The 26265-nt window shown below is 38.1% G+C and overlaps 3 protein-coding genes across 8 annotated transcripts in view; 1 reads left to right on the forward strand and 2 right to left on the reverse strand.

Annotated features, from left to right (window-relative positions):
- Positions 1–2226: 2226 nt before the first annotated feature.
- RAD9B (RAD9 checkpoint clamp component B) lies at positions 2227–11145 on the reverse strand. Of its 5 annotated transcripts, none has more exons than XM_032198757.1 (11): positions 11098–11145; positions 10604–10674; positions 9555–9704; positions 8933–9047; positions 7967–8066; positions 7401–7507; positions 5469–5575; positions 4928–4992; positions 4286–4408; positions 3347–3602; positions 2227–3006 (listed from the first exon to the last, which is right to left on the reverse strand). In XM_032198757.1, exons 1-11 carry the CDS (start codon positions 11129–11131, stop codon positions 2878–2880), a joined length of 1257 nt encoding a protein of 418 aa, XP_032054648.1. In that variant the 5' UTR covers positions 11132–11145; the 3' UTR covers positions 2227–2877. The 5 variants fall into 5 exon arrangements, with proteins under 5 accessions (XP_032054648.1, XP_032054649.1, XP_032054650.1 ...); XM_032198758.1 differs by lacking the exon at positions 11098–11145 and adding an exon at positions 10777–11025; XM_032198759.1 differs by lacking the exon at positions 11098–11145 and adding an exon at positions 9875–10515 and having other exon boundaries at positions 10604–10670.
- A 120-nt stretch (positions 11146–11265) lies between these two features.
- On the forward strand, positions 11266–16018 carry VPS29 (VPS29 retromer complex component). Of its 2 annotated transcripts, XM_032198985.1 has the most exons (5): positions 11279–11290; positions 11759–11770; positions 13856–14047; positions 14483–14718; positions 15007–16018. In XM_032198985.1, the coding sequence occupies exons 1-5, from the start codon at positions 11288–11290 to the stop codon at positions 15122–15124; spliced, it is 561 nt and encodes a 186-aa protein (XP_032054876.1). In that variant the 5' UTR covers positions 11279–11287; the 3' UTR covers positions 15125–16018. The 2 variants fall into 2 exon arrangements, with proteins under 2 accessions (XP_032054877.1, XP_032054876.1); XM_032198986.1 differs by lacking the exon at positions 11759–11770 and having other exon boundaries at positions 11266–11290.
- Positions 16019–16438: 420 nt separating this feature from the next.
- KNTC1 (kinetochore associated 1) overlaps positions 16439–26265 on the reverse strand; it is a 38198-nt gene continuing 28371 nt past the window's right edge. The window contains exons 52-64 of the mRNA XM_032198987.1: positions 25669–25718; positions 24903–24981; positions 24100–24218; positions 23514–23649; positions 22423–22518; positions 21468–21524; positions 20967–21021; positions 20824–20887; positions 19968–20097; positions 18676–18765; positions 17982–18127; positions 17193–17283; positions 16439–16921 (exon numbers count right to left, since the gene is read on the reverse strand). Coding sequence (XP_032054878.1) covers positions 16862–16921; positions 17193–17283; positions 17982–18127; positions 18676–18765; positions 19968–20097; positions 20824–20887; positions 20967–21021; positions 21468–21524; positions 22423–22518; positions 23514–23649; positions 24100–24218; positions 24903–24981; positions 25669–25718 — 1173 coding nt within the window. The 3' untranslated portion in view covers positions 16439–16861. The remainder of the gene's footprint in view (positions 16922–17192; positions 17284–17981; positions 18128–18675; positions 18766–19967; positions 20098–20823; positions 20888–20966; positions 21022–21467; positions 21525–22422; positions 22519–23513; positions 23650–24099; positions 24219–24902; positions 24982–25668; positions 25719–26265) is intronic.

Consider the following 26265-nt stretch of genomic DNA (forward strand, 5'->3'; position numbering starts at 1 on the left):
ATTCATGCTGCAGTATAGGGCTTTCTTTCTAGCATTTGGGAGGGGTGCTGCTCTCTCAAATCTGGGTATCTTTACATTGTATTCTCCAGTATTTACTCTCGTGTTTCTTTATTAGAGCTGATTTGATCAATTATTCTTTCCCTTGAACTCACCTTAAAACAATGCCCTCGTAGACCTGACCGTTTTGCACTCTGACCCCTTGCTCTCAGTACGCTCGTGCCCAGCCTTCATTATTTTTTCCCCCCTCTTTCTAGAAGTACAAATTGAGAAATGTTTGTGGATCAGATAAATGAGTATGGCAAAGGTGCTTTACCCCCGAGTGAGATGTTGCATGCGCTGTACTCTGCCTCTGCTGGTCCGGGGTCTGGAACCCTCGATCGGGGAGATTCTGCCACCTTCTCAGAAGCTAAACTGTGCCGCCTGGTGGGTTTGAGTCTACGCCTTGCTGTCTGTGTTAAAGCAGTTCTTAGCTAAGCAGTATCTATAAAGCCATTTGCCTCATATCACGTCATGATTTTTTTAATAAAGAACAAATTTGGATTTTAATTTACAAATCATGAGTTTATCCCTCACTGGACACACCAAAGACCAGTAAAGCTTATAGCTTTTCCATCTGTTTATAAAGCAATACTGTATTATAAAGAATCGATATTTTTATCACATGCTTGTTTTTGTTTTTGTTCTTAAGATGTGCACTCTAAACATATCAAACCTAATTTCTTCCTATGAACTTAAGCTGTCTGCGCACAACAGATTTTTTGGAAGAGGGAACGACAGGGCCCATACTATCAAAATAACTTTAAATGATGCATGAAGCAGTAACACTTCCTAGGAATTAGATTATTGTGACTATTTATGAGAGGAACGTACAAGAAAGGTGTTCTGTGTAATAGAAACACGCTTGAAGGGAGAACAGGCTGACTTTCAGCTGCTGCCGAAGGTTTTTGTTAGCTGTCAGGAGCTGGTTGGTAGGGAGCAGTAATCTGAAGGAAAAGGAAGAGATTTTTAGATACCAGTAACCTACGGTACCATTACAGGTAATAATGCTCGCGGGAGTTGGGATTTCTGCAGCAGTGTTACTGGGTATTTGGGTGAAAAAGGGCTAAGATGTGGTGAATTGGAAAACTCTGTGGTTCTGTGCTACTTTTACGGCTATCTTTGGGAGACCTACAGCATACAGTTTCCCTCTAAATTTGCTTTCTTCGTGTTTCTAAAGAAGGTACGGCAGATAAATAGAAGGGAAGAAAAAAGATTTTGGGACCAGACAGTTATGACTGAGTAAGGGAGAGGGGAGAGGTGAAGGTCTTGCAAAGCTGTAAAGTATTTTGTGATGGAATCTCCATCTCTTGTAATGGACAGCCTTTCTCCAGGAAGTAACCAGACTTTGTGTGTGTGTGTAGAAACAAACTGTATGAAGTAGTTCTTGCAAAGATAGCTGAAATAATGAAGCAAATCTGAGTCTGTATCTAATGAGGATGCTTTTTTGTTGTTGTTAAAATGAGACTATCATCTATGCTTACATAAGAGGCAATTATGTGAATTTCATGTCTGAGGTATAACTTATGCAGGAATAGTTCTGTAAATACATTTAAATGAATTGTAAAGATATTTAATAAATATAGTATTTATACTAAAATGTGTTTTTTAAAGTAAAGTTGACTGCACAAATTCTGTTTGTTACTGCAGTGACGTTGCTGGTAGCACAGAGCTGCCCAGCCACCACTTCTTGAGGTGTTTGGCTCTTGTTCAGAGCTCTGCGGTGTCTTCAAATCTGTCTGTAAGTGATGCCATGCCCCACTACACAGAACTCCTCTGTAAGAGGTTGGCAAGCAGAGTAGCTGTCTTTTAAAGCAACCAAAGATTAGAAATGTCAGTATTTGAGTGTGACTTTGGAAATACTACATGGTAATTTTCTCTGCAAGCTTGCTTAGAAGTGAGCAAATGTACAGATCTCCAGCTCTGTTCAGTATAAATCACATTGATCCATTATCCTGCTGCACCAAAAAGCAGCTGTGGATGTGCTCTCCCCAGGAAAGTGGCTGCAAGCAGTTCTGTGGCTTGCTGAGATGTAGTGACCAGGGCCAGAGAGCCCTGTCGCTGACTCCCGCTGGAGGAGTTGAGGGAAGGGAAAAGAGCGATTCAAGGCTGAAACACAAGAACTCATAAGCCACGCTTTCAAATCATTTTTAATCACAATTTTTATTTATTTAACTTAAGTTGTCATAGAAATACATTTATTTTTAGCTAAATACTACTTCTACAATGTTTTTGTAAGAATACCAGCTGTTATATAGCAGTGATGTATTTGGCTGTGCTGCAGTAGGTGGGTTTCCTATTCAGTGCTTCTGACTTTACAACAGTAACTTAATTTGTCTGAAGTGCTAACGCAATTTGAATTCTCTTGTGAGACTGGAAAGCTGAACATGTAAAGCAATGTGTCTACAGAATACATCATCTACAAATCTAAACGACCTAAATGTATATTACGACAGCAGCTATGGCTTTAAAATGATTAGTACTGGTGCTTAACGCAGAGAATAAACACTTAACCAGTACTGACATGGCAGGAAATGATACAGTACTCTGTACCAAGTAGTTCTGTCCTTTTGGTACGTTCCCCTTAGAGGGGGAAAAACAAACACACTTGAGTGGAATTTCCACTTCCCAGACTCTGGCAATAGATGTTAGTGAAATGCAGATTACTATTCAAGTAGCTTCCATTAAGTTCCAGCTTGCCTAAGAACTGCAGGACATTTTCATAACAGAATTAAACTTCTTTCTAAGGCTAGAAACTGCTCCACACTGTGTCAAATGTGCTTCTGTCTTTCAATTTTCAAGGCAGTCCACATTAGTCTTGGATTCGTACACCTTGTGTTACTAGAGAACTTGGGAGCTCTGCATGTTGCCAAAATCCTCTTCAGTGTCACTAGCTGTTGCTAAACTATGGGAGGTGTGACTGATGGCATCCTTCTTAGGAGAAACTGCTCCAAAGAACAAGAACTGAAACTGGAAAATGCAACGTTTACAGGAATAAGATGTTATGCATGTGGTACAGAATTTGGGGGTTAATTATTTCTGAAGCTTTTGCCATTTTAAAAATACATTTTGAAGTCTTTATCAGACTATGGTGATGTTTCCTAGTAAAATATTTCCAGCATTATAGTTAAACGTGTTTTTTTGTCAGCTGTGCTGCTTTGAAAGCCAGTTCCATTGACGTGCCATGAGGAACACTGAGTACCAACATGTAGTTGTAGCCCCTGAACTACATGCAGCATCTAGCTTTTAAATGCCAGCTGAGGTATTTCACTGTTCTATAATACAACATAAACGAGGGCAGTGTCCTTACCTTGTGATACTGAGATTCTCTTGACTCTGCTTCCAGCACTGCTTGGCCATCTGTCTCAGGCATGGCTGTTCCCTCAAGATCTTTAAGAATGTTCCCCGAGTTGCACGTATTCCGTTTTGCCACAGGACTTGCAGGTGCCGCTGGCTCTGTGTTGTGTTCATTTTCATTCTGCCGTGGCCTTTTGGAAGCAGCTGCTTCTGCATTACCGTCCTTATCCATGGAGGAGTTCTCAGATTTGTCCATGAATGCCTTTGAGCTATATCAGAGAGCGTAGGTCAGATTAGTAATTGGCCTCTGCATGGCTTTGTTAAGGAGTCTACTGCCTGCTAAGGGAAGGCCTTACAGCTTTACAACAGATGCTCTGCAAGTATCTTCCCCTTACTGCAACAGAACTCCATGGAGGTAAAGCTAATGAGAGGCTACTGCGGAATGCACCCCTTTGCACCAAAAGCTTCAGTGCTGTTCAGGGTACTAAGAAATAATGCTTTTGCTACAGCCACAGTTCCTCAGTGGAACAGATAATGGGAATTGTCTGTGATCAAGAAGGGACTGTGTGCCTAAAACCATTCCCTTGCACGCTTACAATAGGTAAGAGACCCGTGAGGTGACTTGGGCTGCTCAAGCACCCGGTGGCTCTCTGATCTGTGGCACTGCCTATACAAACAGCAGACTGCAGCTGTAGTTTTGATGAAAAGAATCCACTGGTGGAAAGAGACTGAGGGCTCTCTGTCATGCTCTGGCTGGGCCTTAACTACTTCAACCTTTTTCTGAATATATCTAGTTCATAGTTTTCCTATGAAAAAAGGCTACAGGATCAGTACAATGCTTATGAACACCCTGCAAGAATATGCAGATCACCTTGACTTAGCAGGAAAACTTTTAACTCCAACTTTTCAGCCTGCTATGTCAACCTGCCTCCCTCACCCACCCCGCTGTTACCTTTCCGGAATCCGTGAACAGCACAGGGGCTCCTGGGAAGCCGTCCCATTGTCGATGTCAGACAACGTAGCCAAAATAAAGCTGGCTTCCAGTACCATATCTTCAATGCTGAAAGCAACCGGTCTAAACACAAATATCCAGAGACAAAGCAGCATGCATCATTACGTGTATTTTGGGAGGAAACAGCTCATGCAGTTCTATACATGCAGATCACAAAATACCCAGCTGAAAAATTGAGTATTTGCTGCTTAAGAACCTAAGATGGCTTCCTTTTAAATACAGCAACAGTATTATACAATATTATGCATGGTCAAATTGTAGTTTTAAATAAAAACTACTAAAGTTATATTTTAAACTAAAAATGTGTCATTTCTTTTGTCCACTAAATAAAACTGTGCTGAGGTAGCTTGTAGGTGCTTGCTAGACAGCACGGCTAGCTTAGTAATCCCGGTGTCCATGTTGAATGTTTTATGTGCAGTAACAAACTACTTATCCCTGTACTGCAGGTTAATCAGAAATAGAGCTATTCTGAAATGAACATTTTTTACAGTTAAATATGTATTGAGTGACCTGCAGTCAAAAAAAAACACAACTGTAGAGTTTTAACTGTGCTATTTCTAGATAGGTAGTTCCAGAACGTACCTCCCAGATACATCAAAATGGATTGAGACAGGACCATGGGTAGCTTCAGAAAATGCCAGTAGCCCCTGAAAAGAAGGGGTGAGTGGTTAAGTGCTATTTTAAACACAGATGAAGATTAGCACACATTTATTCCAGCTGTTGTTTACTGGGGAAAAAAAAAAAAAAAAAGTAAAGTCTACTTTAAAGGGTGAAAGTTTACTGCTGCTAGCATGTATTTCCTGCCTTCTCTGCCTGGAGCTTTGCCTAAGAAATGTCTGCAGTAGAATTACTGTGCCCGTGATGCTTTTTTCTCCAGCAGTTACATGTCTGCCCAGTACTGAAATTACTTTTCTGCTGGTTTAAAAGTTTTGCCTTTCACAGGCTGCTCTGAGGGACTCTGCAGTGTCTTGAAAATGCCCGTTTTTAAAGCCAATCCTTAACGAGCTGGTAAAATCCTGCTACCAGACAGGAGGTCTGGTGCAACGCTTTCAAGGAGGAATCATTCTCAGTTGCCCAGGTCAAGTCATGCAAATTAATGGAAAATGATAAATTTTTAACTTACCCTCAGTTCTTTAAGGCAAAACGTCACTTCAGAATCTACTCCAACTTGAAAGTAGTCAAATTCATCTGGATTCAGCTGTATTTCAGTAAGCATTGTCTTTGAAAAGTCTGTTTGAAATAACGAGAAAGTCAAGGACTCAAAACTACAATTATTATAACCATGATGTTTTTGTATTAGCAACAAATGGTGAGTAACAATAATAGATGTTTAGCTTATCTAAATTTATATTTAATAAAATAAAAAATAAATTATTTACACCATATTATGTGGATTTATGCAGCTTTTAACAGAACTTATTTCATGATTGGCTATGCGATGGCGTCCTGATGCCTGCTGTCAATCCTTTAAATCTACTTTATCTACAGACATTGATCACAAATGCGATTACCAGCTTCTTACTGCTGCATAGATGGGAAGGCCAAAATGCAGCATGACTTTAACAGAGTGATCGTTGTCAGCAATTATGATTAGAGGACCATGAAAGCCGAGTTGGGTTACTTAGTCTAAATTATCGTCTTTTCTTGATCCTATGCAAATGACAATGGAAAATAAGCTCTCCAGCATCAGGTATTCAATTGTTGCTCGCTGTCATTTGACTACTCATTAGCTATTATCAGGTGTGTGAAAAGAAAATAAGAGGGTACTACCAGGATGCGTCACAGTCTGAGGCATTGAGAAAAATACACCAGCTTAAGCAGTTCTCTTCCAAAGCCAGGCTGCCAGGGAAGTATTAAACAAGTCCCAGCCTCCTCTTTCTTTGCTGAAGAGGTTTTTTTTTTCAGCCTTCAACAAGGCCGTACTGCATGGTCAAATACATTCCTGTAAAGTTCCTTAGAACTGCAAAAATAAATGTTTACAGCATACCTGCCAACTTCTCCAAGGCAGAGCCCACCATGTGCATATGAAAACAAGCCTAGGCAGAAGCTGTAATTTCTGTCTCTGAAAATTAAACCTGAATGTGGAAAAACCCAATCCATCAGCAGACGGTATGTTCAAAGGACACGCTTTGTTTCAGAGCACGCAGAACATCTGCTGCAGGCAGCGCTCTGCATCGCATGCTACACAACAAAAGCCACACCTGTCATTCCTCTTTTTCTCCTGTTTGATTGTTCATTTTTTTTTCAGTATCCCACTGCATTTCTACCTACTATTTTTTCACTCTCCTTATTACAATAACGCTTTTAAATGTATGTTCTTACAATAACATTTCTTTTTCATACAAAAGGTAATCTTACTGTATTTTCAGTAATTTCATTCCTGATTCACTTCTGTCAGTTTCCACCACTTACTCCTTCTTGCTCTCCACTGTTTTAGCCTGTTCTAAGCACAATGCCCACACCTACACTCCAGGCAGTCATCTTTTCTAGGTCATTATCCTCAGCTTTGGTCATAAGTATGCAAAGCATCCCTTTATTATATGATACACAAGAACCTGTACTTCAAAAACACAATCATAACATTAAAATTAGTCTGAGTCACGCACCAAGAATCTGGACTGCTCTCCATCTCAGATCCGAAAATAACAACACACAACATAACAGTACAAGGCCAGCTAACACACTAGATATACTCTGTAACAGTATCAATTCTTTAATTGTGTTATTCTGATTTAAATAGTTCATTTTAAGGCCTAATATTATCTCCTTTTCCCTGTCTGTTTCCATGCTTCTGCTCTTACAGCATGGTAATTACCTCTGTTGAAGCCTACAGCAAATAGCGTAACTTATTTCATTTGGCTGCTCAGTCTGCTATCTGCCACCAATACCAGGAAAATATTATTAAAACCATCCTTTCTTAACCCAGAGGATGGCAGTCTGAATTAAAAATCTCCATTTCATTCAGCTATGAAACACATTTCTGTTGCAAGTTGTTACTCCTGCAGTTCACCCGTTCTGAAGTCCCAACAGCCCTTTGGATTTTACATTTCCTTACCAGCATCTTCCTCGGCGTAACTCCTGAAACAAACTTTCATAGGAGTAACCGATAAAGTCACTTCTTCTTGACTGGTTGGAAAATGAATCATTATATCAGCCAGCAGCCTATAAAATTTAATTTAGTATTAAAATAATTTTACATGACACGAGTTATTACCTAGCAATTGTTACTGGCATTAGAAATTAAAATTATTCCTTGACACTATTGTTGGAAAAAACACCTTTGAAATGTGCAACCCTTCAAGCATGCTGTAGCTTTAAAATTGATTTATACAGTACTAGGTATGTGAGAAATCTAAAAACACACCTAATAATTATGAAATCAAATTTGCTTACATTTAATACCTGTGCATGTTGCCCAATCAGCCTCACATACATACATAGTGCTGCTGATCCCTGTTTCTGAAGTAGTAACGTGAACTATCAAGTATTAGAACAATGGATTTAGCAACTCATCACTTGACTGTGGGCCCTAACCAGACTTTGATTTTTTAATGACTATAACAACAGGATTGCCTCCTGGATGATTTCTTTTCAGAAAAAAAATATTTTTCTATTCATTACCTGGAGTGGACTTTAAGTATGTTCGGACACATGTGCTTTGCAAAAACAGCCTGCAGTGGATCACATTCTTGGAAAGTCAGATTATACGTTTTTATAACACCTAAGTATAAAGCATGTGAACAAAAATCAATACTTAGAATTGTAATGCTTACATTAAAGCCAAAAAAAACAAGGGTCTAAAATTCTATTTTATTTTTAGTATTATTTGTTCTTTTAATAAAGACATCTCAACAGAGAATGTAACTGAAGGACTCTAGCAGTAACTCACCCACAAATAGAAAACTGAATTCAAACGCCACCTAACACTTCCTTCATCCTATTAGTTATTCCCTCTAGCATCTGAGTTTTTTAAGAATTCACAGCAAATGACTGAATAGCAACAAGTCCAACAAATGCATGGAAAAAAAAATAAATTCAATATTTAACTTATACAGTAATATAAATGGTGGTGGAATACATAAGGCAAACCCTACAGATCTGTTTCTAGATAAGCCTGAGCTAATGTGTGAACTAAGTGAGCTTAATTGTCTTGAGACCTAATTCAATATATTACCTCTAAGTGTTATTATTAGTGGAAAGACTAATATCAAAGACTGTATCCTTTACTTCAAACACCCACCAAAGCTGGAGTTCCCTCCCTCCCCTTTTAAATTCCGTAAAATGTGTTCTTCAGAATTGAATCCAGACTAATTCTAAATGGTGTAAGAAGTGGGCTGACAATTAGTATATAGCATGTACAACCACTGAAATGAAGAAAAAGTCGGTCTGAAAGGTATGATCCTGTCATACCTTTTTTTTTAACAAGGTGATGCACATGTTGAATATAAATTTTTATGTGAAGAGGCTGAAAGTGTTTGGCATAATGTTCCATCAGTAACACTCAGTTAGTAATTACACTAAATATTATGTTATCCTGCTGTTTAAAACTGCTACTGTTTCTGGAAAGTGACTTTGTGTGTAACCTACCATTTCTGCAGAGAAGCTGAAAAGTTATGTGATGCTCATTAGTATTTGTATAAATGCTGCATTTCTCTACATTCCTTTCCAGCACATTTACACATCTAAATACAGGAAGAACTGACTGGGGAAGAAAAAAGATCAGTGCAGAGGTTACTCACCAAGAAGTTTTGCAATGTTATTCCCTAGCCTCATGCAGTTCATCTTGAGCTTTTATGGCTTCCCCAAACTGCTTTGTAAGCAGACGTGGAGGCAGCCGAAACCGATCTTTGCCAGCCTCACCCACAACTGCAGTATGTGGCTGACAGGGCTGTTTGCTGAACAACTGGTCAAAGCTCTCCTGGCCTGTACTGTTCTCAAGGGCTACAGGAGAAACAACCAAGAGCCAGAAATGCGGTATTCCTTCACCCCAAGATTAAACTGGTTCAGGCTTTGGAAACTGCAGGGCACAGCTCAGGAGGTACACGTTTTAAGCAGTTAAATATGAATACTCTCTTTCACAGAATTGCTCAGAAGTACTTGAGTTTAGTGTGTTCTGCATGCCTATATGATCCTCCCCCTATAATTTCATTTGGAAATTGAGCTAATTTGCTGCTTACAAAGCTGGGCATAACGATCTGTTAAAATATACCTTAATCAATAATTTACATGGAAGTGATAACTGTTTTTCTTTCTGACATGGTTGAGACACAGCTGTCCAGCAGTAATGTTGAAAAAACATAGATGAGAAGAAGATGTATGCATACGCTGACCTTGAAGAATTCACTGATCTCAAGGCAAGCTGAAAAGAAATGTAAATTGATTAACTCAAAACTGTCTCATACTGGATCTTTACAAAAAAAAAATACCTCTGTACTTCAGTAGCATACATAGGCCACAAAACCTTTAAATGCGTACATCTCAAAACAAATATAGAAGTATCATGCATATTATCATGTTCAGACTTATCACCTTCATTATTACTGGTCAGAAGTCACAGGTGTAATGCAGGCACAGGAATCCAATCTTGGGATATTTAAGTGTGTGAGTTAAGCTTTGAAGTGTGTTACCTAATCACTCAGAGTTTCAGCTTGTGTTTGAGGTATGTGAAGGACTGGAGCCTGCTCTAAAACAATCTTCCTGTACATCCATCCACACAAGGCATACAAATGAGCACAGCCGCTACCAGCACCTACGGGATACTTCACGCATGAAAGGAGAGGACCTCCCAGCAAGCTGGGTCGATCACTTTTAACTCAGAAACCTCTAGAGAAAACCCTAATTCTGCGGGAAGTGGTGTTTGATTAATGGGAGGCATTCTTCCTGTTGAGTCATACCAATACAAAAACATGTTGTTCAAGCGTGATTTCTGATGTGGTACAAAACATAAACCTCTTGACCTGTGACAATAGAAATAAAACCCTTGGTATTAATCAGGATGTCCTGGACACGCTTCACCTTGGGTAACACCAAATTCCAATAATGTTAGGTGCAGAGCAGGTATGAATCTTCCTGGATATAATCTGCATAATTACAATTACAGAAAATGTGGCATTTGTCCATGTTGAAAGTGGAGGGAGCTGAGAGGGAATGTAACTCAGACTCAAGTGTACCTGTAGGAAAACAGATAAGGCAATAGCCAACAGCACAACCGTGTTCCCAACAAAGATTTTAAACTGACAATTAATCAAATTTACTTACGCCTTTTTCTAAGGGGTCAAAGCAAAACTCATCGCTAATACGTGCTATGGCGTGTATTGCTTTTCCAAACACTAAAAGGAAAGAAACAAAACACCGCAGCGTGCATTTTAAGTTACAACAAGTTATACCACATCTTCTCCACGATAATTTAAGGGGAAACATTCCACATTTACCACACGTTTCCAAGAAAACTGATACCATGATGGCAAACGTTACTCTTTCCCGTGGCAGCGACACCTTGGTGCTCTCCAGGGCTGCCCAAGGAGGCACACCTCAGGTTTGGCACCTCCCTGCACAAGCAACCACCGAAATACCCTGTTTTCCCCCCAAGGTCTCCCCACCGACCACCATTTTAGTCAGAAAAAAAGACATTTTGTGGCGACAACGAGCGCGGGGACCTCTCCCCGAGGGACACCCAAGGGGGTCTCACTCCCTGCCCGCGCTGAGGCAGCGCCCTGAGGGGGCCACTCCCGCGCCCTGCCCGCGCTCGGTACCTCTGAGGGGAGCCCCCCCGAGCACCCCCCTCATGGCCGCGCCCTTCCCCTCACGGCGAGCCCCGGATGCAGCCGCAGGGGGCGGGCGGCGGAGAAAACGCGGTCGGGACCGGCTTGGCCCTGTGGAGGCGCCGTAGCGGCGGCGGCGGGGCCTGGCTTCCGCGGGGAGGTGCGGGCGGCGGCGGGCAGGATGGTGAGAGGCGGCGGGCACGGCCCCGGGGCTCGGTCCCCCCCCCACCCCCGGTCCCCCCTGGGTCGGGGCGCTCCGCTCCCGGCTGCTTCTTACCGGGGGGGCTCCGTTCAGCCGGCGCCCGGAGGAGGGAGGCGAAGGGATGGTGGTGGTGGGGGAGGCTAGGCCTGAGGTGGTGGTGAGGGGGGGGGGGGCTGCGCTCGGAGCGTTTTGTTTTTAATTTTTTCCCCTCACGATTTTGATTTTAACGCTTCTCTCATAACGCCGACAAATCATTAATTGTGATTTTTTAATTTAATTTAATTAATTTATTAATTTTTATTATTTTTTTTATTTCCTTCCCCGTTCATCCGGCTGTGTTTTTTTTTATTTTTTTTTTTTCTTTTCTGTTGCTTCCTTTTCGTTTAACGCTGGTCGCCTCTCACCCCGTTTTCCATTCCCCTGTCTGCGATCAACTCCGCCGCCCCTAAGGCCGGGCACAGAGTAAGTGCGCCGAACGGGCTCGGGGGGCAGCCAGCGGGCACCCAGGGCAGGCAGGAGGTAGCCAGGGCAAGCAGAAGGCACCCAGGAGGCACCCACAGTACACAGGAGGCACCCAGGAACCACCCAAGATAGGCAGGAAGCGTCCAGGAGGCACCCAGGAAAGGCAGGAGGCACCCAAGAGGCACCCAGGGTACACAGGAGGCACCCAGGAACTACCCAAGATAGGCAGGAGGTGTCCAGGAGGCTTCCAGAAAGGGCAGGAGGCACCCAGGAAAGGCAGGAGGCACCCAGGAGCTACCCAAGATAGGCAGAAGGCATCCAGGAGGCTCCCAGGAGGCATCCACAGGAGGCACCCAGGGGCTACTCCCCAGCTGCACCCCAGCTCCGAGTCACACCTGGGTGCCTTTGCTCATTGTTACGGTGGCTTTCCAAGCTTTAATGTAAGTAATGGGAGCTCAGAAGGGATCTGGGGGAACGTGGCCTGCCTGCTCACCAGCAGAGGAGATCTGTTGGGTCCTCTGCTGACTGCAGTGGGGCTGTGTGTAAGCGGCAGCGCGGTCTGATTAAACATCATGTGCAGAACGGGGACTGCGTGCCTAAATCCTGAGGTGTCAGTGAGAGAACCCATTGATTGCCACTTGATCAGAATCACTCATTACCCATTTTTACTTGCTTTCCAGTACCTCGTTGCAAGAAGGAGCTAGTTAGTATTTTGGAGAACTTTTGAAAGACCATTAAAAGACATATATTTGTATTTCTTTCCTGGGTTGGTTTCAGATTGGTAGCTTGTAGATGAAAGAACTCCTGTACTGTTTGCCAGTATTTTCAAACACCTACTCTCAAAAGGTGCATGGGTTTCATGATGGTGCCAAGACATTGTTAATTAAAAACAGGGAGAAAAAAACACCCAAGTTCTCTGCCTTTTGGTGACAGCTAGCATGAAGATAGCTGCATGGCTTAAAGATATAAAAATTAAGAAAGGTGACTTGGTTTCTATTGCTTACGGATATAGGTGCATATAGATTTCTGAACTGTTTTTTGCACAGATTAGATGTCTGTCATTCTAGGAAAAGTCTGCCTAGCAAAGTGTTAGGGTTGGAAGATGATCTGCCACAGTTAACTGGGAGGTGTCCATCAGGCTGTCAGGGATGCCTGCCTTTAAATCCAGTGGTTTCAGTATAGAAGCATAACACCCATGCTTCATAGAGCTTTTCATGCCCTTCTTGCAAAATTAATTTATCGCTACTTTGCTTGCATTAATTATTTCTTTATTAGGCCTAAAATATCAAACCATGGCCTTCATCTGAATCCATAATTTCGAAGCTGCCATTAAATTTGTTTTCCTTGCATATTTTGTAATGAAACTGTGAATGGATAAAACTGGTAATAGAAACACTGCATGTAATAATCTATCTTCTCTGCTGCAGTGTTTTGTTTTTTTCCATTTCATTATTTTTTTACTCTTCTGTTGTTCATTGATTCCTACAGTATGGGCTTGGAACAAGCGTCCTGTTCTGATTAACTATTAACACACATTGCAAATTTGCTATTTTCTTTTTTTTTTCTTTTGATAAAAAAACAGAAGTTAATTAATGTAGAAAGAAGCTGGGATGAAGGATTTTTAAAGGGAATTGACTACAGTTTAGCTAGGTCTGTACTTGAGAACATCTGGTAGAGATGTCCTCTATCTTTTCTTTTTTTTTTTTAATGTTTAAGTGAAAACAGAATGTGGGATAGTTTATGGTAGTTCCCAAATTTGTGTAAATTACATCAAGTAGTAATACAGTTCTTTTGCTATACCCTGCAGTGGCTTGCTTTCAGCAACAAAATTAAAACAACAACAACAACAAACTGTAGACCCTTGTGTTCATAAGGCCCTCCTCTTGACAACATTCAAGATTAGTAAGGGCCCTTGCCTTCACTCAAATATAGAAATATTCCATCACCATTTCATTCTTATTTGAGTAGCTTTTATATCAAAATGCAGTTACAAAACTGATGACATTGCAATGCTGTCTGTTATGTAATGATTCTTGTCTTAAGTATCTATAATGATTTTTCTTCCCTGTCGTGACACCCGGTAAGTTGGTGTTAGTATTAGGAGATCTTCACATTCCACATCGATGCAACAGCCTCCCAGCCAAATTCAAAAAGCTGCTGGTTCCAGGAAAGATCCAACACATTCTCTGCACGGGAAACCTCTGCACCAAGGACACTTATGACTACCTCAAGACTCTGGCTGGGGACGTTCATGTTGTCAGAGGGGACTTTGATGAGGTAGTGGCTTCTCTTGGTATTTGGTTAATCTCTTACATAAAGGCAATGTTTGTGTTATTTGTACTTTAAGTGGGCAAATTGAGCTTATGTAGTATTAGGAGTGAAAAGCACACTGAGTAAAAGAGTTGCGGTTCTACTTGATATGAATTGCACAGTAAGTTCTGTCATCGGTCTTCTGTCATAGAACTAATTTATGTACTTAGCTAAGTCTAAGACTCAAGCCAACAGGAGCTCCAGTTGTGAGATCTTTAAAGTTCCTTGCATCTTTACCAAATTCTTGATACTGTTCATAAAAGCAGTATTGTAGCTCTCGTTTTGTAGCAGTAGAGCAAATCACAAGGTATTTCCATAGGCTTTCCACGTTTCTGTTTTATGCAGTTTTTTAAATATAAATCTGAAAATCTGATTATTTTTTTTTTTACTTTTGATTTTTAGAACCTGAATTATCCTGAACAGAAAGTTGTAACTGTTGGACAGTTCAAAATTGGGCTGATTCACGGTCATCAGGTCATTCCTTGGGGTGATATGGCAAGCCTGGCACTGCTACAAAGGCAGTTTGATGTGGACATCCTCATTTCAGGACATACACACAAATTTGAGGCGTTTGAACATGAAAACAAATTCTATATCAACCCAGGATCAGCTACAGGAGCCTATCATGCCTTAGAAAAGTAAGTATGGGATGGGAAATTCCTGTGGGGGGTTTTCTTCTGATAACACAAACTACAGAACTCCTTGTGAAGGTTAATATTTACATTCTAAATGTCAGGCAGAGGAGAGGTTTATAGTAGTTGGTAATTGTCCTGGAGTGAAACACAGAGAAATAAAGCTTCAGATCTGATGTACTGTGCTTACAAAACTGGAATCAATTAAAGTGATTCTTGCTAAGAAGTCTAACGATGAAACACTACTACTACAGTTTAATACTAAACAATATGTTTTTTTTCCTCTCTTTCCAGCAATATCATTCCTTCATTTGTGCTGATGGATATCCAGGCTTCTACAGTAGTTACGTATGTCTATCAACTAATTGGAGATGATGTGAAAGTAGAAAGAATTGAGTACAAAAAATCGTAAAATATATTTGCTTGTCTGGCATTTTTACCATCTCATCCTGGAACTGCAAGTTACTACAATACTTGATTGTTAGTTTACAGTACTACACTTACTTGCTAACAGCTTAACAATGTAGCTTCTTGGTAATAACTTTAAAACAACATTGTGTTTGCTTATTTTCTCTGTATGAATTGATTTGTAAAATATACCATTAAAATAACTGTTTAAATACTGTTCCTTAATGTTATAATAAACTTCACTTCATAGAAAAACTAAGCTTTATGAACTGTTGAAAAAAAAGCAACAACTGTGCTTGTTTTTAAAGTGGCTGGCAGTTCTGTCTTTACCTAATGCTTAGCAAAGAGCTTGATGTGCTGGTTCAGTGACATCTAAAAGAAAAATGTAAAAGGTTTGAACAAAACAGTTAAGGGCACTGGGGACACGTTAGGTTTGCTTCACAATCTGTTTGATATTTGATTTTTTTCATTCCCAATTAAGTTAAAAGAATAAACTGGATTGATTTTTTGAAAAATTAGAATGAACACTTTCTTAACTTAGACTAGTAATTTCACTGTATGAAGTTGAACTTCAGCCTTTTTATAGTCAAAGCCATTCCAAACACTACTATGCTTTAATGAGTGACAGTCTCATTAATTTTGTAAACAGTAAAGAGAAGCTTTCATTTATTTATGGCTTATATCTGATAGTATGTCTACATAATTTGTTCCACATACAAAGGTTTTAAATAATGTAATTCCATATAACACTTGTACTACTGTTGAAGCCTAAAAAATGAGTTGTTCAAGAAGAGTGGACCTTTTCCCTAGTCTCAGGGAACTGCATGTATTTTAATAGCTACTGCTTCTCATGACTGCTAATTTTCCAATATAAATAAATCTGTTGTCTTCTGCACAACATTTAGAAAAATGGCCTGCTTCCTTTGCATATATTGTCTTTTGTATTACCATTTTCTTCAGTGCAATATCTGTGCAAAAATCTCTGTAACTCAAGCCTCTATAGGAAATACTAAACTAATGAGTTATCCATAGAACTTAAAGGATCAGCTAGAATATTTACTTCTGTGTCAATCTTATTTCTATTAAAGCAGGCTTATTTTTACCTTATAAAAAGACCCAAGTATTTCAGCTTGGTATCTCAGGAAACTTTGGCTAACTGCAATTTCATGCAGTGAAATACATGCCTATCATTTTCTTAATGTCTACAGCACAATAAAGAACAAGGTTAAAAGGAAACTTTGCCAAATGTGTTCTACTCAGTCAATAGCCTCTCTTGACAAGTAAGCTTACCAGCCACTTCATAAAGTTTACAAAATACTGGAAGGTCAATATTGATACTCAGTTTATTTATGCTCATACTTTAATTAAAATTACAATTTATCGAAAAGGCATATTTTACACGAAGCGTAACACTTCCAATTTAAAATTCAATTACAGTTATGGAAGATTATGTTTGTGCAAATGCAATCTTAAGAGTGATGCTGACAGCAGACTTCAACACAGAGATATAATACAAAAGTAAAGGAAATCAGTTTTAGTCCTTCTTAAAATCAAAGCGATAAGTATGAATTGTGGCAGAGTATGGCATAGAAACAGCATAGAACAGTTAAAAAAATGTGGAAAATATTTCTTTTGGAAGAAAAGCAGTGAGGTTTTAGTTCAATGTTCACTTGACCAGTATGTACATTGCTAATGCATAGCACTTATCTTGCCAGCAGAGGGAGAAAAGACAAAGGATAAATCAACACCTTATTGATGACTGTTCTAGTTTGCCAGTCTCTTCTGGTCCATTCATACATGCCTGGAGGGGAAGAGGGCAAAATTAAAAGGGTTTAGAAAACAGGATATAATTTAAGACTTCTGAGCAGTGCTAAACCTTGTGCTTTTAAACACTTTCACATTTGATTCAATTAAAATGTAGTTGCATCAATTAAAGGGATATTTTATTATATAGAATATATTTTACTAAAATAAATCCAATAACAAGTACTTGTGCTAGAACTTGAGTGGGAATCCTAGTTTAGTAAAAAAGGAAAAAAATACTGCATGAGGTACAAAGTGTTTTGTTTTACCTTCAGAATATCAGAAGATGATTTATCTACCAGAGTAAGATTTCCACATTTCTCTTGATACTCTTGAATTAGGGCTGTTGCATCATCAATGCTGTAGGAGGAAAAAGTTTATCAACTTTGTCAACTGAAGTTCTCTAAAAAACCAAGAATTTAGGCTGAATACACTGAAATATAAACCCAGGTATAACTCCATGTTTTTGAAGTCAGGTAGATCTTAGCATTTAACCTGTAGCTGTTAAAAATCAAATAAATACAAGACTTTAAATAGTTACTTATTTTTTCCTCTCCCATTTTGACTGCAGGATAACTGGTATTCAGGTGAAATACAGCAGGTATTTCCAGCTTTTGAAACACAGCAGCAAACCCACTAATTCCTGAGCACAGACAGCTTGTTTATTGTTTTCAGAGCATGACCATGGCTGACGCTGTCCTTCCATAATGCAACTGAGCTGAATTCACCTGACTGTATGGTGAAGTAACTCTTAAGGACAAACATTTGCTTTTTCAGACAAGATTTCTGCTCTTTTAACTGAGCTTGATCTTGACAGTCCAGGGGCAATAAGCTGCTATTTTGGCTTGAACAACCCTGTTAAACAGTATCTTAAGTATGCAAAGTAATATCGTAAGATTTTTATTTTTATTTATTTTTTTTTAGTTTAACAATGCTTTAAAAACTTGAAGAGCAAGTACTAGAGAATCTCCAAGACTTCAAATAAATGAAACTAAAGTAAAGGAGAGATTCAGTTTCCATAAGCAATGCATCACGTGTTTTACTTTTTGTTAACCTACCAGTTCTTGTTGACAAAATAATCCACCAGTTCTTTCATTCGGTGAGTATTCATCAGTTGTTGCTTCACCAGTGGAAAATACTTCGTTCTCAAGAATTTTTCATATAGCCTCTTGTTTATGATATTGTCCAAAATCAAAGATCTAATCTGTAGATTCAAATTTTAGTAATGGCAAAATATTAATGCTTTATAAATAAGAAATGTGACCTTTGAATAAAATGAGCAGTACTGGACTCCTATAAAGCAGGATTATTATTATTTTTTTTTAGTGCTGCAAAATGTCAGCTTTTTTATCAAGACTAATCTCAGATTCTAAGGGAATGAATTAAGAAACATGCTTTTAAGGAAGGCAATACAAGGCAAGACGAGAGAGTACAATTTCATAAGCCATTTGGCCTTTTTCCTTGAAACATTTGTTAAGAAATATAAAAGTGCTATTGCAAATGATGCTGTCCTACAATTAGGGTCAACCTATAAGACAGCACTGTGTGTGTATATTAAAAAATCATCCATTTACACAACATTAATAAAAATGCAAAAATCCTTGCAAATTTTGCTATTTCAGGAAGCGTTTACGCTTTATGTCAACTGATCCTTGGCAAGATTGTGGGAGAGAAAAAAAACATGGTTGTAAACAGTTACCTTTGAGAAAGTCTGTAATTAAAAGGCAAATGATGTAAATTTTATTTATTTACCTGAGAAGCAAAAGCCACCACTTCTCCAGTGTTCATATGTTCATCTATTTGTTGCAGCACAGTTTCCATGTTACATGTTGATAAGAAACCCTTGCAAAAAAAAAAAAAAAAAAAGAAAAAAAAAAAAGATATAAAACATCAATATTCTGTGAATAAAGCATTAAAGCATTAGCTCTTTCCCTTCAGAGCAAGTATTTGACTTACTCAGAAACAATTAACATTATGAAATTCGAGGTATAAACATGAAATTCTCAAACCAGGATCTGTGCAGTTGGACTGAAAGAGTAGTAATTACTAACGCTGTTAACTTTCAAACGGTATCTCACTGTAGTGGTTACAGATTCTTTTGACTCATTGCCAGCAGGCTACATCTTACACTGGTGCTGTAAGTTGGGAAAAATCTTCCTGGCTTAACTCTAAGTGGAAATGAATAGAAATCTAAGAATTTAAGATGCCTTTACTAGTGCCAGCTTGTTCATGACAGATAGAGGAACAGCCTATAATGCTTCATCTGTTAAGAATGACGCAGAGCATAAATTAAGGGAAAGAAATAAGAACAGAAAGGATGCTCTCTGGATACACAAATAATGAGGAAATGGCTTTAAGACAGAAGGTTTACATCAGAACTTGTGATGCGTATCAGGCATTTTTCTAAGCAGGAGCTTTCAAGTCTGAACACTCTTCCAAAGCAGGATTCTGTACTTTTCTTACAGTCAACTATTAAACTAGCCTACTGCTAGCACCTCAGCAATTATCTATGTTGTCATCAGCTTCACACACTGCTTTAGCATACGACTTGCGTGTGGGTTGGTTGTTGGTTTCCCCCCCCATATACTGACTGTTCACCACAAACAAATATTGGTTATCAGGGAACCTAACACTTTGGTGCATGGAAGTAGATTGAACTTCAGTTTTTAGGAAGTGGATGCATGCATGAGTCAGCTGCTAAAGCCCCCTGCTGGGCATTACTGACCTCCTAACTGATAGAGGAGGGGGATCCTCTAAAATGTTCTCTAACCCACAAAAGGCAAAGTCATGTGACAAAAAGCTGCTGAGAATGAGTCAAAACTTAAAAAAAAAAAAAAAAACAGGGAAGTGTTCACACGATCTCTTTCAGAAGGAGAAGTCTGAGGCTGTAGCCTCTGAGGGTGGGAGATGTCTAGCAGCTTTCAGCAATGATATATTCAAATGAGCTGGAGTTTAGAAATTGCCATCTTGTACAGCCTCTATTGAATATAATAGGCTTAAACACATTTCCTTTGCACAGCTGCAACACAAATCTTCTAATTTACCTGAATTTGCTGCTCTCGCTTCTCAGACTGAGGAATCAGCAACAGGCATCCCAAGGCAAGAGCTGGAAGGTCCAACTGTGCATATTGTTTAGCTATTCCAATGACATCCAAGTCAGCCAAAACAGGACACCTTCAGAAAGAAGATAAGGAGGAAATTTCTCAACATTACAACCTTTGATTTACAGCCGTGAAATGGAAGCTACCTGTTCTTTAGGTGAAATACTACTAATCTAAGTTTATTGTGCTTTTATACATTGCAAAGGTAATGAAAAACTGTTTGCATGTATAGGATGGTTGGAATCTTAATATAATACAGGTTAACCATGTGTACAGGCATACTAGATTATTTATTTATTTTTTTTACCATGTCAGGTTTATTCTTTGTAGGAAAATGAATATTTTTTTCTCTTATATTCTGGCTTAATATTTTGGGAAATAGGCTATACTACGGATTAACAAAAAAAAAAAAAAAAAAAAAAGATAACTGGGCTTTTAGGGTTGAACATGAGTGTTAAAGTGTCAGGATAAGAACAGATATTCCTTGTGGGGACAGTGAGAGGGGCAAATAAATTGGTTTTCAGCAGTCTGTGCAAAGTCCCTGTTCCAAGCACTGTTTAGATAGCCAAGGTACTGAGTTACAGCATACATTGCCAACAGTCTAAGCACAGAATTTCTGTTTGGATATGTGCCCTGATTCTGCCCTTTCCACAACAGGCAAAAGGTTCTTCCCCTCTCCTCAGGTTCCCCGTTTTTTAAAGGTCCTTTGTGTGTCCCAGGCCAGGTTGTTGGAAGAGAAATTACGAACAGGGAATTCCCACTCAAATTAATCCAAATTCAGTATGTACTATGTACTCACTTGAGCAGAATCACGAAACACTCACAGCATTCCTCTACCTGTTTAGGACTTGGTGGACATGAAGCTAAGAAATAAAGAAGCCATGATAAAGTAAATACATAACTAAGTTACTATACAAGCATGATAATTAATAACAATTCTACCTGTGAGAAATGGTGACAGAACCACGCTTCGCCAAGCTCGACTGAAGTTGGGAATCTGTTGACAGAAAAGTTTTCAAAGTTACAACTTTGTTTGCTTTTTACTAAATGTAAACACAGACATCTTGACTTGACTCATTGTAGGTGGAAGAAGCCTGTTGATTTTCTCTTTTATACTGGATGAATTATTCTCTAACATTGCTTTTCTTATTGTGTAGTCTAAGATTTTACTATATTTTGACTGATGGTTAAGTAATTTTGTCAAACAAACTTAACTCTAAATAAGTGTTTACTGAAGGAGCCACAAGAGCAAAATACACTGTTTCACTGATTAATAACTATACTCATCTGCATATTGCAGGTGTCATAAAAATACTCATTCAAAAGGCAGTTTTTCAATGAGTAACACTCCTTTTAATAGATTGCTGCCATTAATTTACACATACAAATAGGACTCTAAACTCTTGCTAAGAGAAGAGTAGGAGCTGAAGAATATTTGCTTACCTCCCATAATGAATGAATTCCAGTAATTGCTATCAAAGCCTTTCTTAGATACTGAATCTGAAACAAAAATATTCCATTATAAAATACCACAGTGATTTTGAAGAACTGTCAATAATGTACAGAACTGGATTATTCTTCTTGTTTGCAGAATGCAAATTAACAGTTCTTCAAGACACCTTTGTTCCTTTGAGGTGAGTAACTGATGCACACAGAAATAGGATTTATGTAAATTAAATTATCACCAGCAGTAGGAATATGCACTGTCTCAGTAAATACCCAAGATTTTCAGTAGCCTTAATATAATGTGCTGAAAACTTCATAAAGTTAAAACTTCATAAACTTCATAAAGTTAAATCCTATCTTCTTTGGTATTGTTACAAAATTCTTACTAGATTAAAGCTAGCTTGAATGGCTCCTGATATGACTGTTTTGCCAGGTACATCTATTTCCTCCTTAGGTTGTAGCAACATAATGTACAGTTTGACAGTAAGAGGTAATTAAGATTATCAATTACAAAAATCAGGATTATTATCATAATAAATTAATTATAGGGATAATATTTTTTGAACATGTATATATATACATGTTTGTGCACGTTTGTGTATATATATTCACATACAAATATAATTTTATAAAGTAATACACATTTTTAATGATATGAAGACAATTTTCAAGTTATCATAAGATTTAGTCTTGCCATCTGAAAGGCCTTTTGTTTTAAAAAGAAAAAGTACAACTACAATAATTTAAGATCAACATTCTCAAGCACTACTGGTAAAATACAAATTCCCCAAAGCTTCATCGGTTCAATGCAAACAACCTAAATTATAAATCACAGATAGCTACTCACAGTAAGTTTACTATTTATGCAATCACATTCTTCAGAAATCAGTGATGAGAAAAAAAGGCTTTCTCCTCTCATCACTGCATAACTTCATGCTTAAAAATTCCTTACCATATTGAAACCAAGAAGTTTCTGTAGTAGACCATTCCACAGCTGGGAATCATATACTTTGTATTCCAGGCTCAGTTCTGTCACCAGTCTAACAGCCTAAAGGAGAGTTAAGGAAACACTTTATTTTAATAAATACACATTCATCATCTTCAAATCTTTACTGTTTGTCAGTATAATTTTAGATTTTATTGGTATTACAGGGACCTTTAAGGTCTTAACCAAGCCACATGGAAAATAATTTTCAACACGAAAAGAGAACTAAACAAACAAACACAACAAAGAAACACCTATCCTTGATATACTTGATACTTACTTTCTAATTTTACCAAGGCTAAATGAAGCTTTTATCATCTTTCAGTTTCAAATTTTAGACTAGCATGTCTGTATTTCAACTATAGAACAGATCACTTCCATTTCACAGCTATAAATCAAGGGTAGTACTGCTGAAGCCTTAATAGAACAGCATATTTTTATTGTCATGCACTAGTGTGCATAGAAATCTCATTTATTCGCCCTTGTCTTTAGTGTCAAGTTAGCAGTTCACAAAACATACTTGGTAACTCCAAGCAATCGTCAAAGTCAAGCTCCTAAGCAGAGCCCCTTCCTGGCATATTAAATAAATAACTGACAGCTATTCTAAAGGTGTACACTGGTTAATATTTAGTTCATATTAAAGTATGAAGTATAAGTCCAAGCAACTTCAAAAAGAGCGAGAACACGAGAAAAAACGTGAGAGAGAAGAGGGAAAGCTCCTGCATCAAAGATCTTGCTTCCCAAGAAGCAAGATCTTGTGGGTACAAAAAGGTGGGTAATTAGCAGGAAATAATTATGTGATGAGCAGTATTCAGCACATCAACCTTTTTTTTTTTTTTTTTTTTTTGTATTCTGAAAGAGGAAAGCCTTAGTGGTAACTCCTACATATCCACGAGTATTTTTAAGTAATTATGGGTAGCTTATCGTGAGTAGTGTATGAGTAGGACAGAGCATGTTGGAGCAACATCTGTTTAGAAATAGATGTACTGTGTAGGAAGGTGTACATTCCACACAAATGCATAACAAACAAAAAATCACAAAGGATTTAAAAAGCATACCGTGGGTTCATGGCTGTGATTCTTCCACAGCCCCTTAATCATTCCTTCCTTAGGACTCTTATTAAATGATTCATATGTATATGGAATATTCAAGATTTCAAACTCTGACAGATAAATGCAGCATTTTAGAAAATGCCTGAAAAAAAAAAATCACAAAAAAAAAAGTTAATGATATTTACAGTGATTATTATAACTCACATAATCAAACTCAGGATATTATTCCAAAAGTATTCTTCTCTTGCTTTAAAAAGAAAAGGAAAAAATGTAGATAGTATTTATACTTATGAAAGAAGTTAATGAAATCTTAATGAAATAAAAACCATCAATTACAACAGAAGTAACTGCAATCTGTGGAAAATATTATCCACATTATGTTACTTTCAGGTTCACAAATGAGGCATCTGATATACCGGACGGCATTACAGTGAAGTTAAAAGAGCTAATTATGCTCTTCAAAATTTTTAAAAGCTCAAAAAATTATTAAAAAGAATAATTCTGCAAATATCATATATTTCTTTCCAAGGTCTGATGAAAGACTAGCAATACATCATTATTAAGGAACACTTTAAAGGAAAAATCCTCTTACTTTACTTTCTCAATGGGTTTCTTGAAGAGTGTTTCCACAGTGTTGGTATCTGCGAAATAGAGCAGACACTTAAGCGCTCTGCTCTTGTGAGCAAACGTCAACTTATTAACACCAAACGGCTGAGAGGGGGGGAAAAAAAAAAAACAAAAATACAGTGAAAGTTTGCAATAACTGGATGAACAAGTGGAAAGCAGGTTATGTTGCAGGATTTTTCTAAGACTTTTGGCAGAAATGCGTTTAGCAGAAATACATGCTAAGTAACAGAATAGTTTACATTCAAGTTTTATACTACCTAGATGAAATATGTCAACTTTAAAGAACACTGCTAAAACAGCTGTTTTTCTAGATGTAAGGCTATTCATGCATGCAAGAAAAATATTTGTGATATATAGTATCATAAATATCTTTACTACAGGTGAGCAGCTGAAGGTTAAGTTTGTGCTAAAATAATTTTCCCTCTGTTTAAATTCCACTCAAAGTGAGCCAATGTATTATTACACTCGTTTAAAGCATGTTCTAGAAAATATTTAGTGAAGCTATTTTCACATACTATCAATAATAAATTTAAAAAATCCAGGGTTCAAGGGCTGCTCTTGACAGTCAACAGCAAAATTCAACACAGTTTTACTCCAAAAGGGAGGGGAGAAGGTAGGGAAGCAGAGCTCACACAGACATACAAACTATCCAAAGACAGACACAAATACCTTAGAATGAAATCAATACAGCTAAGCAGACATTTGATTTTAATGAGACATAAAAAAATTTCATAAGTAGCACGCTAAAACTAAAATTTAGAAACTTACAGATGTGGCAGATGTTATAATTGCAAAAAGCATTCTGGAACTGTAATCCATTGGACGTGACTGAAGCAGATACAGAACTCTGCAAAAATGCATTTCTTTTTAATACAAGTACAGCATAGCTACTGAAACAGTGCATCAATTTTCCTTCAAATTTAAATATATTTCACTGTTAAAAAGAGTTTGAGGATAAGAGATTCAAAGGCAAACGAGGAGAAAACCTGCAAATAACTATCCTTAAAACATTTACTTTTATCTTGAATTTATTGCAAATAACATTTCACTGTATACATCAGTATTTGAAGATTCAAGACTGATGTAACTAGAAAATAAGAAGGCAACATAAGATATTTTTATAGAATCCAGTGCCATTGCTTTCTAGGGAACAAAACAACATGTCTGACAACATGTGGAAGTTCTAAATAATTATTTTTCAGCATGTGTAGCTCTTGTGCAAGTGTAGCTCTTGCACTTTTAACAAAGGAGCAGAACTTGTGTTTGGGGCAGCTCTATCTCCTATGCAGCTCTAATAAATGTTAAGATGCAGAAATAATCAGTAAAGACAACACCACTTATATGACAAAAAAACAATCATGGCATTTCTGGCCTAAACTTGTTTTATCATCATTGTTAATAAAAATTTTATTTTATCTGCAGCTGCAGCAGCAAGTTCTGAATCACATACTGTGATAGGTTTCTTGAAAAAGCCATATAAACTTGCAAGATAAAAAAAAAATTTGCTGTATCATATGCAAGATGAAGTATATACCTTCGGAGTTCTTCATCTTCCCATATATCTCCGAAGACTTCTTGAGTTTTCTTTAAAAAGACATGAAAGAGTAGTTTTGAGAGTTATCTGATTTGTTATAAATAACTGGGTCATATCCCTGTTAAACCCTGTTGTAAAAGCTGGGCACCCCTGCTAGTGCAGCCAAGGAAAGGAATTTTAATTTTATCATTCCTTTCTTTATTTAACTGTGTGCTTGGCAGTCAACACCGCTCTTTAATCTCTCACCCTGCTAACTGGTATCTTGAAGCAGAGGCAATGTGTGCTCTCTGCCCTTTTTCACCCAGCTGTATGCTACACAGGCAGCAATTAACCCTCTATTTCCTAAGCTGCAACAGGACAAGATTCACCCTCTTGGTGACTCTAAACATTCATTTACTCCTTTTGACTGGCTATGCAACATTAGCGTAGAACCAAAGATGAGATTTTAATCTCTGTACAGAGAAAAGGGAAAGCATTTCAAATTATTCTCACTGGAGACAGTGGCTTGCAACAATATAAGAATGGCATTAAAATTCTTAGTAGTCTGAATCCAGAGGCAACTTAAATAGGTTCACAAGTACTAATGGTGAACTGTGC

The sequence above is a fragment of the Aythya fuligula genome, chromosome 17 (genome assembly GCF_009819795.1).
Source record: "Aythya fuligula isolate bAytFul2 chromosome 17, bAytFul2.pri, whole genome shotgun sequence".
NCBI classification, from domain to species: Eukaryota; Metazoa; Chordata; class Aves; order Anseriformes; family Anatidae; genus Aythya; species Aythya fuligula.

What these genes read in the sequence shown, in the direction of transcription:
- RAD9B (XM_032198756.1), bottom strand. Translation starts at nt 10,804, where the DNA reads ATGGTATCAGTTTTCTTGGAAACGTGTGGTAAATGTGGAATGTTTCCC. An exon ending in TCAGCTTCTCTGCAGAAATG is followed by an intron (nt 8,067 to 8,932) that starts GTAGGTTACACA and finishes CTTTATACTTAG; the next exon opens with GTGTTATAAAAACGTATAAT. An exon ending in GAGAATCTCAGTATCACAAG is followed by an intron (nt 3,007 to 3,346) that starts GTAAGGACACTG and finishes TGCATTTTCCAG; the next exon opens with TTTCAGTTCTTGTTCTTTGG.
- VPS29 (XM_032198985.1), top strand. An exon ending in TCAGAGGGGACTTTGATGAG is followed by an intron (nt 14,048 to 14,482) that starts GTAGTGGCTTCT and finishes TTTGATTTTTAG; the next exon opens with AACCTGAATTATCCTGAACA. An exon ending in GCCTATCATGCCTTAGAAAA is followed by an intron (nt 14,719 to 15,006) that starts GTAAGTATGGGA and finishes CTCTCTTTCCAG; the next exon opens with CAATATCATTCCTTCATTTG.